At 50.6% G+C, this 12421-nt stretch overlaps 2 protein-coding genes across 4 annotated transcripts in view; one reads left to right on the top strand and one right to left on the bottom strand.

Annotated features, from left to right (window-relative positions):
- The window catches only part of TRABD2A (TraB domain containing 2A), a 161070-nt gene that overhangs the window by 96556 nt on the left and 52093 nt on the right, over positions 1-12421 (bottom strand). The window lies entirely within an intron of this gene.
- TMSB10 (thymosin beta 10) lies at positions 7870-9010 on the top strand. The gene is made up of 3 exons (XM_017340446.3): positions 7870-8026; positions 8316-8426; positions 8721-9010. The coding sequence occupies exons 2-3, from the start codon at positions 8327-8329 to the stop codon at positions 8753-8755; spliced, it is 135 nt and encodes a 44-aa protein (XP_017195935.1). The 5' UTR covers positions 7870-8026; positions 8316-8326; the 3' UTR covers positions 8756-9010.

Below are 12421 nucleotides of genomic sequence, written 5' to 3'. Positions count from 1 at the left end.
CAACTCCGGCCATTGTAGCCATTTGGGGAGTGAGCCAGTGGATGGAAGATCTCTCTCTCTCTCTGCCTCTGCTTCTCTTTAACTCGCCTTTCAAATAAATAAATAAATCTTTAAAAATTTTTTTTTACTCTAAGCCAAAGGGTAGCACGTTGTCATGAAAGAGACAGGAAAAGACTATGAATTCAAAAGTGAGCAAATCAACTAAAAATAAAATGGATATTTCCATATTCTTTAAGAACGGGGATAAATACAGGATGCAGAGGAGGGCAATTTCCTGGAAATTGAGCAAATTAAACAGAAACCAGAAATGAACAGAAACGGGTGAAGACTACAAAAGGAATAATGAAACAGTGAGTGTTTTACCCTACAGTGGCTTGCACAGGTTTTGTTTGTTGCGTTTTCGTTTTGATTCCTGGCAGCATCGTGTCTAGTAATATCTCTGTTAGGCCCAGGCAAGAGGGGCCAGCATTTTGGAGAACCCCCACCTCATGCACAAGAAATATGCAGGCCCTGGGCCAAGGCCTCCCTGCTCTGTACCCTAGAAACAAAGGAAAACTGTACCTCAATATCAGGGAGCTTTGTGGGGAGTGCCACTGCCAGCACTGGGGGGCTCCCACGATTCTAGTTACCCCTAAGCACAGACCTCTCACTCAAGCCTTTTCTCTCATAGATTCTTCCAGTAGCACAGAACATCCGTATTCTTTCCCAGAAAGGGGCGGGGGGGGGGGGGAGCACTGAGATAGAGAGTTTGAGACAACCAGGGAGAAGCATGGCTGAGGGTGCCCATGGCACACGAAGTACTAGGGTCAAGGATGTGTCACTAAAAATATGTGTGCCACCCCCATCCCATAAATGTCTGGTAGAAGTTGTGTTGCACACCCCAGCCTTATAGTGTTGCTTTGCAGAAGGAGATCAAAGCCAAGAACTATCTACCAGGTTTGGATGCGCATTAATGTGCAGCCAAAAAAAAAAAAAAAAAAAACACGCAGAGCTTAGAAACAACCACAAGAACAGAATATTCCTGAAAATTCAGAGAAATCATGGGAAAACATCAAATAGGAGTTCGAATCATTTTTAGCACATCTTGGTCAGATCTGAGAGAGATCTGAGTATACACATACATTCAGAAACGTGCAAATGAAAACCAAGAGAAGGCATGATTCCCTGCCCATTAGGACAAGCGAAATTAAAACCATGACAAAATCACATACTGGTGGGGATGCTGAGAAACTGGATTTCTATCCATTGCCAGGGGAACAAAATGTGGTACAGTCACTCTGCAAATATGGTTGCCAGTTTCTTAGCAAATTCAACATGCACCTGCCATATGACCCAGCAGTCACCTCCCTGGGCATTTAACCCAAAGGAATGAAAAGTTCTGTACATACACTCAAAGAAGGCACACAGAGGTTCATTGTCAATTTTTTTATTTATTTATTTTGAAAAACAGACAGCAAAGACAGTGTGCTCTCAACCACTGGTTTACTCTCCAAATGCCCACAACAGCTGGGACTGACCAGGCTGAAGCTTGGAGCCAGGAACTCACTCAGGCTTCTCATGTGGGTGGCAAGGTCCCAACTACTTGAACCACTACCTGCTGCCCCTCAGGGTGCGCGTTAGCAGGAAGCTGGAATCAGCAGTGGAGTCAAGACTCAAACCCAGGTGCTCCGATATGGGATGTAGGTGTTCCAATAGGCAGTTTAAGCCCTGGACAAGCGCCCAGCCCTAGGTTTATTTTGGATATCCCAAAACTAGAAACAATCTACACATGTTCCTGGGGCCAGCATTGTGGCACAGTGGGTTAAGCCATCACTTGTATCACCAGCATTCCAGTTGCTCTGCTAATGTGCCTGGGAAAGCAACTGAAGATGGCCCAAGTGCCTGGGCTCCTGCCACCCACATGGGAGACCCGGATGGAGTTCCTGGCTCTTGGCTTTGGCCTGGCCCAGCCCTGGCCATTGCAGCCATTTGGGGCGTGAACCAGCAGATGGAAGATTACCTCACTCTCTTGCTCTTTCTTCCCTGCTCCTTATCAGTCTGCTTTTCAAATAAATAAGATAAATCTTTAAAAACACAAAACAAAAACATCCTGCAATAGGTGGTGTATCCATACCAAGGAACAGGACTCAGAAAACAGCAACTTGGATGTATGGCCAAGGCATTGTGCAAAAGAGAAAAGAGTCAATCTCAAAAAATTGCAAACTGCATGATTCCATTTATATAACATCCTTGAAATAATAAAATTCCCAGGATGGAGAACAAATTAGTGGCTTCCTGGGGTTCTCGGTGGGGGGTTTTAGTACTCTAACACAAAGGGTGACCCTATGTGCTGATGGAACTGGTGTGTAGGGGATTTCTGGTGGGAGTTATTACAACTCTATCTTAAAATAAAATTGCATGGAACTACACAGAGAGAGAGAGCACAAGGAGTACATGTAAAATCGGTGAAATCTGGAAAAAGTCGATGGACCGCAGCAATGTCAACTTCCTAGTTTTGATAGCACATTATAATTATGTTATCAGTGGGGAATGTCAGGAGAACGGGACAGGGAACCTCAATATGTTACTTTATGAACTTGTAATTATTTCAAAATAGTTTAACAAAATTAAAAAAAAAGAAGAAGAAGAACAGAGAAGGCCAGAATGTCTCATTCACAGTGAGAGTATTGTTCTGAGGGAACTTTTGTTCCATTTGTATGCTCAAGTACTTCTTGTACTTCCCAGGGGTGGGGCATGTGGTCTCTGAGGTCAAAGGTCAAACAAAGTTTGAAAACTTCCTTTCCAATGTTTGAGTGTTGACTGAAATTTTTTGTAACATGGAATGCAAACTAGATCCACACTGCCAGGTTGTGAACTCCGCTGCAAGATCGAGGCAAGGAGGTTGGGTGCAGCAGTTAAGAGCTCGGCTTTGGAATCAGCCAGACCTGGATTCAAGGCCCAGAAATACCAATGACCAGCTGTGTGGCCGTGACCAAGCCTTAGATCCCTATGTTGTAAAGAAGAAATGCTAAAAGCAGCGCTATTTCACACTATTTGGGTGATGGTAAAACCTGTCGCCGGTGCCGCGGCTCAACAGGCTAATCCTCCGTCTAGCGGCGCTGGCACAACGGGTTCTAGTCCCAGTCAGGGCGCCGGATTCTGTCCCGGTTGCCCCTCTTCCAGGCCAGCTCTCTGCTGTGGCCCGGGAGTGCAGTGGAGGATGGCCCAAGTCCTTGGGCCCTGCACCCCATGGGAGACCAGGAGAAGCACCTGGCTCCTGCCTTCGGATCAGCGCGGTGCGCTGGCCGCAGCGCACCAGCCGTGGCGACCATTGGAGGGTGAACCATTGGCAAAGACCTTTCTCTCTGTCTCTCTCTCTCACTGTCCATTCTGTCTGTCAAAAAAAAAAAAAACCTGTCAAGTCCTTAGCAGAGGCTCTGAAATGCCATAACTGCTTGGTAATACTACTTGCTACCACTATTGCTGTTCTAACAGCAGAGATGAAAATGGCTGTTAGCCATTTGGGCAACCTCAGCACCTGCCAAGGTTTCTTTAGGAGTTAATCCACACATCAAAGAGCAGAACAATCACTCCTGGGTCTGACCCTCACAAGCCTTGCTTCATAATTTTACCTTGGATGAGGCCTTTAAATTCCATCCCCTATGTAGCCAACATTTTGATGGTGCAGAAAACAGATGTCACAAGCTTCCTGTACCTCCTTTGCGACAAAGTCATCATGGACTGGAAAAACTGGTTCCCACAAGGAAGCTACTTCACAGATAGAACCACAGCAGCAGAAGCGCCAGGGAGGTCACCCAGGGAGAAGATATTTTGCTCACTTGTGAGCCTATTTTGGTCCCACGTACCATCTGCAACAGTCCCAACACTTGGCTATCCACTTCCCATTGAATGCCTCCAAACACAGGGAACCCAAGCGTGCGGCATGCTGGGGATACTGGGGTGGATGAGATATCCTAGGCCTCCCATTTCCTGCTGCAGGACACAGACAACGAAACAGATAAGTCAGCATATAACACATGTGGTTATATATCGGTTAGAGATGAGTATTCCATGGGGAAAAAGAAAACATGTGCAGGACTGGAGAATGACAAGGGCATTACTCTATATGGGTGGCCAGGAATGGGTCACTGGGGAGAGGGGCACGTAAGCAGATCCCTAAAAGAAGAAAGTGCATTAGCAAGGGCAGAGGCCCTGCAGCAGGAGGGGGTGGCATCGTCACATTCAAAGGAAATCCAGACTGGCGCTTCTTCCCATCCATATAGCCTCTAGTCTCACTGACACTGAGAGCTAACTGTTAATCTTGTCTCCCAGGACTTGTAGGGCTGATTTTTTTTTTAAAGACTTAGTTATATTAAAGATTGATTTATTTATTTGAAAGAGAAACAAACAGCAAATGAGCCAGCCTGAGGCCAGGAGCCAGGAACTCCATCTGGGTCTCCCACATAGGTAGCAGGAACGTTAGGAGCCCAAGCACTTGAGCCATCATCCACTACCTTTCCAAGTGCATTAGCAAGAAGCTAGCTCAGAAGCAGAGTAGCCAGACTCAAACCTGCACTCCAATATGGATGCTGTCTCAGGCGAGGCTTAACCCCCTGTGCCACAGCATAGACTGTGGGCCTGATTTGAGGGCCAAGAAGACTTTATATCTGTTCATATCAGGTTCATTTCCCCATATTTTGTCTATTTCTCCCATGGAAACCTGCCACCTCCCCTGTCAGATGAACAGTCATCAACACGCTCCCAGGTCCATCTAGCTTTTGCAGACCTTCCTTCTCAACAAAGATGGACACGCAGCTGGAGTTGAGAGCTTTAGCTTTCCTATACTGTCTGTGAACAGTACACAGTCTGTTCCAAGCAGCAGGCTGGAAGGCGATCACATATAAATGACGCCCGAAGTCATAAGTCAATGCAAAGCATGAGTATTGTTAACTCATTCACCTACTACACTAAATGTGTAACACCAGAAACTGACCACTGCTAGATGCTTCATGGGCATTCAACAAACATTTATTGAATAACTACATGGGGGGGGGGGCAGCGCTGTGGCATAGCAGGTAAAGCCGCCGCCTGCAGTGCTGGCATCCCATGTGGTTCTGGGTTCGAGTCCTGGCTGTTCCACTTCTGATCCAGCTCTCTGCTATGGCCTGGGAAAGCAGTAGAAGATGGCCCAAGTCCTTGGACCCCTGCACCTGCGTGGAAGACCCAGAAGAAACTCCTGGCTCTGGATGGGCAAAACTCTGGCCGTTGCCATCAGCTGGGGAGTGAACCCGTGGATGGAAGGCCTCTCTCTGCCTCTCCTTCTTTCTATGTAACTCAAACTTTCAAATAAATAAATAAATCTTTAAATAAAAAGAGAGAGATGGGCTGCAGAGGTGCACTGACCAAGGATAAACAAATGTCCACATGTCTGCTTGACATTCCTCACATTTGCAATATCTTCAAATATGAGTCTCTATAGCTTTATTTAGAAAAAAATAGATCCATTTGTTTCCTCAATGAAGGAAAGTTGGAATTGGAGACCCCCTCATGGGTCTAAATTTGGACAACTGGCTATTTCCGTAAAATAATGCCTGGCATTGCACTTGAAAAGGAACAAAGGGTCAGTGAACCCCTCCAAATGTTGCTGTCTCCATATGTCTGGAAATGTTTATGTTCAGATTTAGCAGATTCTGCAACAGCATATGGTGGAGACTGCCCCAAGTCCACCCAACCCTGCTTTCTTCTCCTGGACACTGCTAGACTGCATCTCCCAGCCTCCCTCACAGTCTGGTGAGATCATGTGACCGAGCCCTAGCTGGGGAGAGGAGGACAGAGGTAAGCTCCGCCCACCAACACTCTACCTTGGTCCCCTCTTCTCTCCTCTTTCGCCACTCACTGCATGGAGTGGACTTCCAGGACCCAGAGAAGGACTGAGTGACAAGAGAGATAGAGTGTGGGTGCCTGTGTCATCACATGGAGTAGATGTGCCTGACTGGGAGCACCAGCACAGGAGTGGAAAATAAATCTGTGTTGCCCTAAGCCATCTTTTGTTTTCCAGAATCATTTTATACATGTGAAATTCAGAGTTACAGAGAGAGAGAGAGAGAGGGAGAGAGATCTTCCATCCTCTGCTTTACTCTCCAAATGGCTGCAATAGCCAGGGCTGGGCCAGGCCAAAGCCAGGACCCTGGAACCCCATCTGGATCTTCCACATGGGTGGCAGAGGTCCAAGCACATGAGCCATCGCGTGCTGCCTTCCCAGGTGCATTAGCAGGGAGCTGGATCGGAAGGGTGATGAACAGCTTAACCCAGGCAACACAACACTGGTCCCAGCCCTAAGCCATCTTGGGCACTGCTTGTTGTAGTTGTTCACCTACGCTGACCATGAAAATTCTTCATTCCAGAAATGCTCAGTCCCTTCCCTCCTTCTCCTCCACAGGGAGAACACATTTCCTCATTCCATGGACACTGGGATTAGCCAACAGGACGTTATCAGATATGACAAACTTTTGCTTTCACATTTCTGCACTCTCTTGCACTACAGCCCACATGCTGTCCTACAAAAACAAGCTCCAGCTAGCCCGGGCCAGAGGACAAGACACCTGTGGAACCAACCTGCACCCCACCAGAAGTTCAGATGCAAGGCCCTGGAAGCCCAGCCACACCCAGGGGAGCACCATGTGATCTGCAGATATGAGACTAAATCTTTTTTTAAGCCACTGAGTTTGGGGGTGGTTTGTTACATGGCATGTTCTGGCATGGTGACTCACGCTAATAAAATGATAGGGTGGCCCTCTAACGGAACTGCCATATTAAGTACCCTGTTGATGCCTGTTCTTATTGTCATTTAAGCTTATGCTAAACCCGATTTACAGATGAAGAAACAGGTGCAGGGCCTCCCAGGAGTTTCACACATCACATTCTTAAGCACACGAAGAGGGGGGGGGGACCAGATAAAAGCAGGAAGGGACTGGGCAGAATTCAGGCTGTCTCTTCCAAATCCCACTTTCACAGAGCTTGCGGATACCCCCTTGATGCTGGAAAAAGAGGAAAGGTTAAGGACGAATGAAAGAACGACCTGCTTCACCCCCAGAAATTAACTACCAAAAGCTGTTGCACCGGCTGAAAATACATCTAAGAAAAAATCTGAGTAACTGCATTGCACAAGGGCGTTTGTAGGCACGCGGGTGCCTGCCATTTCCAAGGTTAACTAGAAGGAGGAAGCCTGCAGCCTGGATACACTGTTCCCAGGAACCCAGCGAGGGAACAAACACTTCGAGCTCACCCCGAACTCCCGCTCCGCCCCCGCCCGCCAGACAAAGCTGGAGGTTTCATTTCCGCAGCAGCCGCCGCGCCGCGCCGCCGCAGGAGCCGCCCAGCTCTGGGTAGGCGGCCCAGAAAGAGAGGGCCGCTGGGTCCCCAATGGGCAAAGAGCCCAGGGAACCTGTCCATCACTCTCCCCCACTCACACCCCTGGGACCCTCGGCTTGGATTCCGGCAGCGTGAGACCACGAAAGGACACAGCTTTCCCCCCAAAAAAAAGAGGAAAAGGGGGCAGGGAAAGAGATTTGGGGGGCGGAGGGGGCCAAGGCAAGCTTGTGGCGGCGACACACTGGTGGGGTGTGTCCTATGAACTGGCAGTGCTGCAGAGCGCGCGTGCACGCCCGCACACCCACACGACACACCAAGCACACGCCAAAACCAACACCCATCCCCCGCCAGCCCCTAAGCGCTGTCTGCGGGGGTTGAGCTGAAGACTCCCGCACACGGGCGAACGCAGCCCCCAGAAAAGCCCCCACGGGCCCGGCGCCCACCCAGGCGGCGCCACCGCTGCACACTGCGCGCTGGGGGCGCAGGGCGCGGCCGGCGGAGCAGGCGCCCGCGCGGCCCCCGCCCTCCGCTGCCAGCGCCGCCCCCGCTGCAGCGGGCGAGGGGCGGGCCGGGGCAAGGCGTATATAAGGCGAGGGGCGGGCGCCGCTCTTTTGTCTCTTGCTGCAGCGACGCGAGTGGGATCTCCAGGAACCGGGAACCGGAGCGAGACGCCGCGGTGAGCGCGGTGCTGGGGCGGGGGCCGGCAGGGTGGGGTCGGAGCTAGTGCAGCGGGCGGGCTCGCTGAGGCCGCAACGGGGTGCGCTTCGCCGACCGGACACACTGCTGGCCGACCACGCCCTGGGGCTTTGGAGCGGGGTGCGGGACCTGCCCGGATCCTTTGCCTGGGGCGGCTGCCGGGAACGCCCTGGCGGGAGTGCCACGTCGAGAAGGCGTCGGCGGGCGGGCAGCTCAGAGGGGGTTTCTGGCCCCCAGCCCCACGCCAACCGTCTTGGTTTGCACACTAGGGTTTAAGAAAATGGCAGACAAGCCGGACATGGGGGAGATCGCCAGCTTCGATAAGGCCAAGCTGAAGAAGACGGAGACGCAGGAGAAGAACACCCTGCCGACCAAAGAGAGTGAGTGCGCCCCGGAACCGCGGGCTCCCCCGCCCACCCCCACCCCCACCCACCCCGCCCTGCCTGTGCCAGCCCAGCCTCTCGCCCCAGGGACACAAAATGGCCAGGGACCCCGGTCTGGGCGGCCCCAGCCACCCTTCCAGGGACACAAAACGCCCGGGCGCTCCCCAGCCCCGAGCCTCTTGCTCAATCCCCGGATCTCGTGGGTGCCTCGCCCACGGCAGGTCTGTGAGCGCCTCCGTGGGGGGTGGGGTTGCAAGGTGGCCTCACCCTCCCGCTTCCCGCTCTCCACAGCCATTGAGCAGGAGAAACGGAGTGAAATTTCCTAAGAGCTTGGAGGAGTCCCCACCCCCGTCATCTTGGAGACCCCAAGTCGTGATGTGGAAGATGACCCACCTGCAAGATGGACGCGAGCCACAAGCTGCACTGTGAACCCCGGGCACTCCGCGCCGCCGCCACCGGCCTGTGGGTCTCCGAGGGGACCCTCCCCCAATCGGACTGCCAAATTTATCCGGTTTGCCCTGGGATATTATAGAAAATTATTTGTATGATTAATGAAAATAAAACACACCTCGTGGCATGGCTGGCGTGTCTGAGTCTCTTGGTTGAGTATGCGTGGGCGGTGCCGCTGCCGCAGAACCCCCTTCCGCCGCAGAGCGGAGGAGGGGGTCGCGGAGAAGGCTGGCTGGCTGGCTGGCCCCCGGGGGCCGATTTTTTAATTTTGGCTTTACCTGCCGTTCCATCAGGTTTCATGGGTTCTTGGCTGCTGGGCTCTCGCTCATAAAGCTGTCCATGTAAAATGTCACCCCACGTTGTCTCCCGCAAGCTGCTTTGGAAAATGCTTTTTTCAAACGAACAAGATACGTTTGTGCTGAGTCTTTAGAATCCCAGTGTGTTCCCCCTGCCCACCTCCTGGCTCGGATTCACACCAGGACAGAACAGTGATAGGACGTCTGGGGAGAAAGCGGGAAGGACTCCAATCTGGAATGTTGGAAATGGGGCGAGGTCGGGAAGTCTCCCCCTAGGCTGCCTGCCAAAGCTCAGAGAGGGAGGCTGGAGAAGAGAAACAAAGGCGGGCGCTAGGGAAACAGCAACAGGGACCTCAGAACCGGAGCTGCGGGGGCAGCCTCGCTTTTTGTCTTTTAACCCTAGCTGGGAACGTTCCACAAAAGCGTTAGCCATTAGAGGGAGTGCTGAGATCGGCAGGAAGGGTGGGGATGCGGAAGGGTGGAGGCAGGGCGCTGGCTGGCTGCTGAGCCCCGCGGGTCACACCCCGTGGACCCAGAGGGAAGGGGTGGGACCAGCCCACAGGGGCCTAGTGCTGGGGGAGCTGGGGCTGCGCGGTGCTGGGAGCAAAAGGAAGACCCTGGGATTCTAGGGGTGGAGTTTTCAGGAGGGGGAGAAGAGGAGGACATATTGCTTTGGGATTTGTCCCACGTTCTGCCCGATCCCAGGGGTGCCGTCCCTTGACGTGGGGAATTAAAAATTAAGGAGACAGGCAGCCACAGCACACCAAAGAGGGGGAACCCCCAGGCTGAGATAGTCGGTCCTTGTTTTTGCATAAAGGAGTGGTAGGACAGACCTGTGCCAAAGAGATCTCTTTGCTGCTACCTGGACACATACCTCTTCTTCCCGGTTAGACTGGATGGGGAGAGATTCCTGTTCGTGGATACCGGTGACTCTCACTGTAGCCTGCGCCCTAGTAGGCTTTCATGAAATGCCTGTGGAATGGTAACTGAAATAGCTGGCCTCACGTGCCGTGCTAAGACCAGGCTGCCACCAAGTGCCTCCTCCTCCTCTGTCTAGCTGTTGGTTCTATTGTACACCGACAGGGCCTGAGCCCGTTGAACTTGTGGAAACTACCATGGTTTACGGGAGCCAGACAGCTTCATTTCCCCCCCTGAGCCCGGTCCAGGATGTAATCTTAATACAATGAGGGGAAGGAAGTGCAGTTAATTCACAATGGAGGCTGCTGATGGAACTACACAACTCAGCCGGTTACAAGATTTTATTAGGTGGCTGATTTCTGAATTGCAAAGGTTATGTTTTCACTCAGTGTAGCTCAACATGTGTTTTGAGCATCCATTGAGTGCCTATCACTCTAGAGGCCATAAAAGACATGTTGCCAACCAACTACACAAAAGGCAGAATAAAGACAATGCTTAAGAGGGATAGAAGGAAAGCACCTTGGGAAGGTAAACAAAGGAGCGGTTGACTGGGCCTGCATCACGGAGGAGGAGTCACCTGAGTGCAGACAGAGAGCCGTGATAAGGGAGCAGGGATTTCCCACGAGAGGGAAGAGTCATACATGGCGATACCACAGCACATTCAGCAAAGGGAAAAGGCAGTGGTTCAGCGAAAACAGAAGCAGCCTCAAAGTTAGCCTAGGAATGTTAAATTGAGTGTTTTATCCTATAGACAGTTGGGAGCCACTGCAGATTTAGAGGGTTGAGGCAAAGTGATCTGAGATGTACAGGAGAGCCCATGAGGGTCATCTACCCAACCACCACCATCACCAACATCACTAACATCCTCACCACCACCGCCACAACCGCCATCACTATCAAATCACCACCGCCATCAGCACCAACACCACTATCACAATCACTGCCGCCAGTACAATCACCACCACTGCCATTCTCCCCGCTCACCATCACCCACCATCATACCGACATCACTACCAGCACCACCACCCCACCACCATTACCATCCCCACCGCCATCATCACCAGCACCAACACCATTACCATCACACCATCACCATTACCACCATCATCACCCCTCACCACCATTACCACTACCAAGAACAATGCCATCACCAACAGCACCAGCACCCACTCATCCCCTCCAACCCTGGCTATGAGGAATGGCCAAGGGAAGATCAGTTTTATTTAGATATCAAACAATTCATAAATCAAAAATACTCAAACAAAAATACTCGGCATCCCACATGCGTGCACAGGGCAGCCTCTCACATCAAAGATTTGTCCAATGCCCAGCATAACTTTTTTAAAAATTTACTGCAGCGTAACATACGTATGGAAAAATACCCAGCTCAGTTTCTGAATATTCATCAAAATGTACACACCCCTAATTCCTCCTTATAGTCATACACCTATATAAGTTCTGAGAGCATGTATACATTTTGCCTGTTTTTAAACATTTCAGGAGACCTACAACTTCTATTCATGTAGGTGAAACATCTCTTTATAATTATATATGAGTCTACCAACTACTAATTTCACCCAATTTTATTATACACTTCATTTCCCAGGAATGCAAACTACTGTGTAAATTGAGAGATGTCTCTTTTTTAAACTCAGAGCTTCACTAAGAGTTGATCACCATGGCAGACAGTCATGGCACTGATACCAATAGCCTTCTTGATTTATGAATTGTTTCATACAATACAATTGTGTCAGTGTTCAAAACTGCTGAGTCATAGTAATGCCATATACTCATATAGGTGAAAATAAGCATAAAGTGCACACTGCTTCTTTATAAGTCAGAATGTCACCATGCCATGTTGCATGAGTCAGCTTCGGATAGGTTATGCCTCAGTAATAGACAACTTTAAGCCCCCAACATTTTTTTTAAGATTTTATTTATTTATTTGAGAGGTAGAGTTACAGACTGTTAGAGAGAGAGAGAGAGGTCTTCCATCCACTGGTTCACACCCAAATGGCCACAAAGGCCAGAGCTGGGCTGATCCGAAGCCAGGAGCCAGAACTTTCTTCTGGGTCTTCCACATGGGTACAGGGGCCCAAGTGCTTGGGCCATCTTCTGTGGCTTCCCCAGGCTATAGCAGAGAGCTAGATCAGAAGAGGAGCAGCCAGGACTCGAACTGATGCCTATATGGGATGCTGGAGCCGTAGGTAGAGGATTAACCTACTGCACCACAGCACTCGCTCCAAGCCTCCCAAATCTTAATGACTTACAACAAACCTGTCTTTCTTGTTCATATCATGTATCACTTGTTACTCTGCTTCTGTTCCA

Source organism: Oryctolagus cuniculus, chromosome 2, assembly GCF_964237555.1.
Source record: "Oryctolagus cuniculus chromosome 2, mOryCun1.1, whole genome shotgun sequence".
NCBI lineage: Eukaryota > Metazoa > Chordata > Mammalia > Lagomorpha > Leporidae > Oryctolagus > Oryctolagus cuniculus.
This window is presented reverse-complemented; position numbering and strand designations above follow the sequence as displayed.

Excerpts from the sequence above, each read along its gene's own strand:
- TMSB10 (XM_017340446.3), top strand. The coding sequence starts at position 8,327 with ATGGCAGACAAGCCGGACATGGGGGAGATCGCCAGCTTCGATAAGGCC. Across the intron at positions 8,427-8,720 it reads CACCCTGCCGACCAAAGAGA|CCATTGAGCAGGAGAAACGG; the intron begins GTGAGTGCGCCC and ends CGCTCTCCACAG.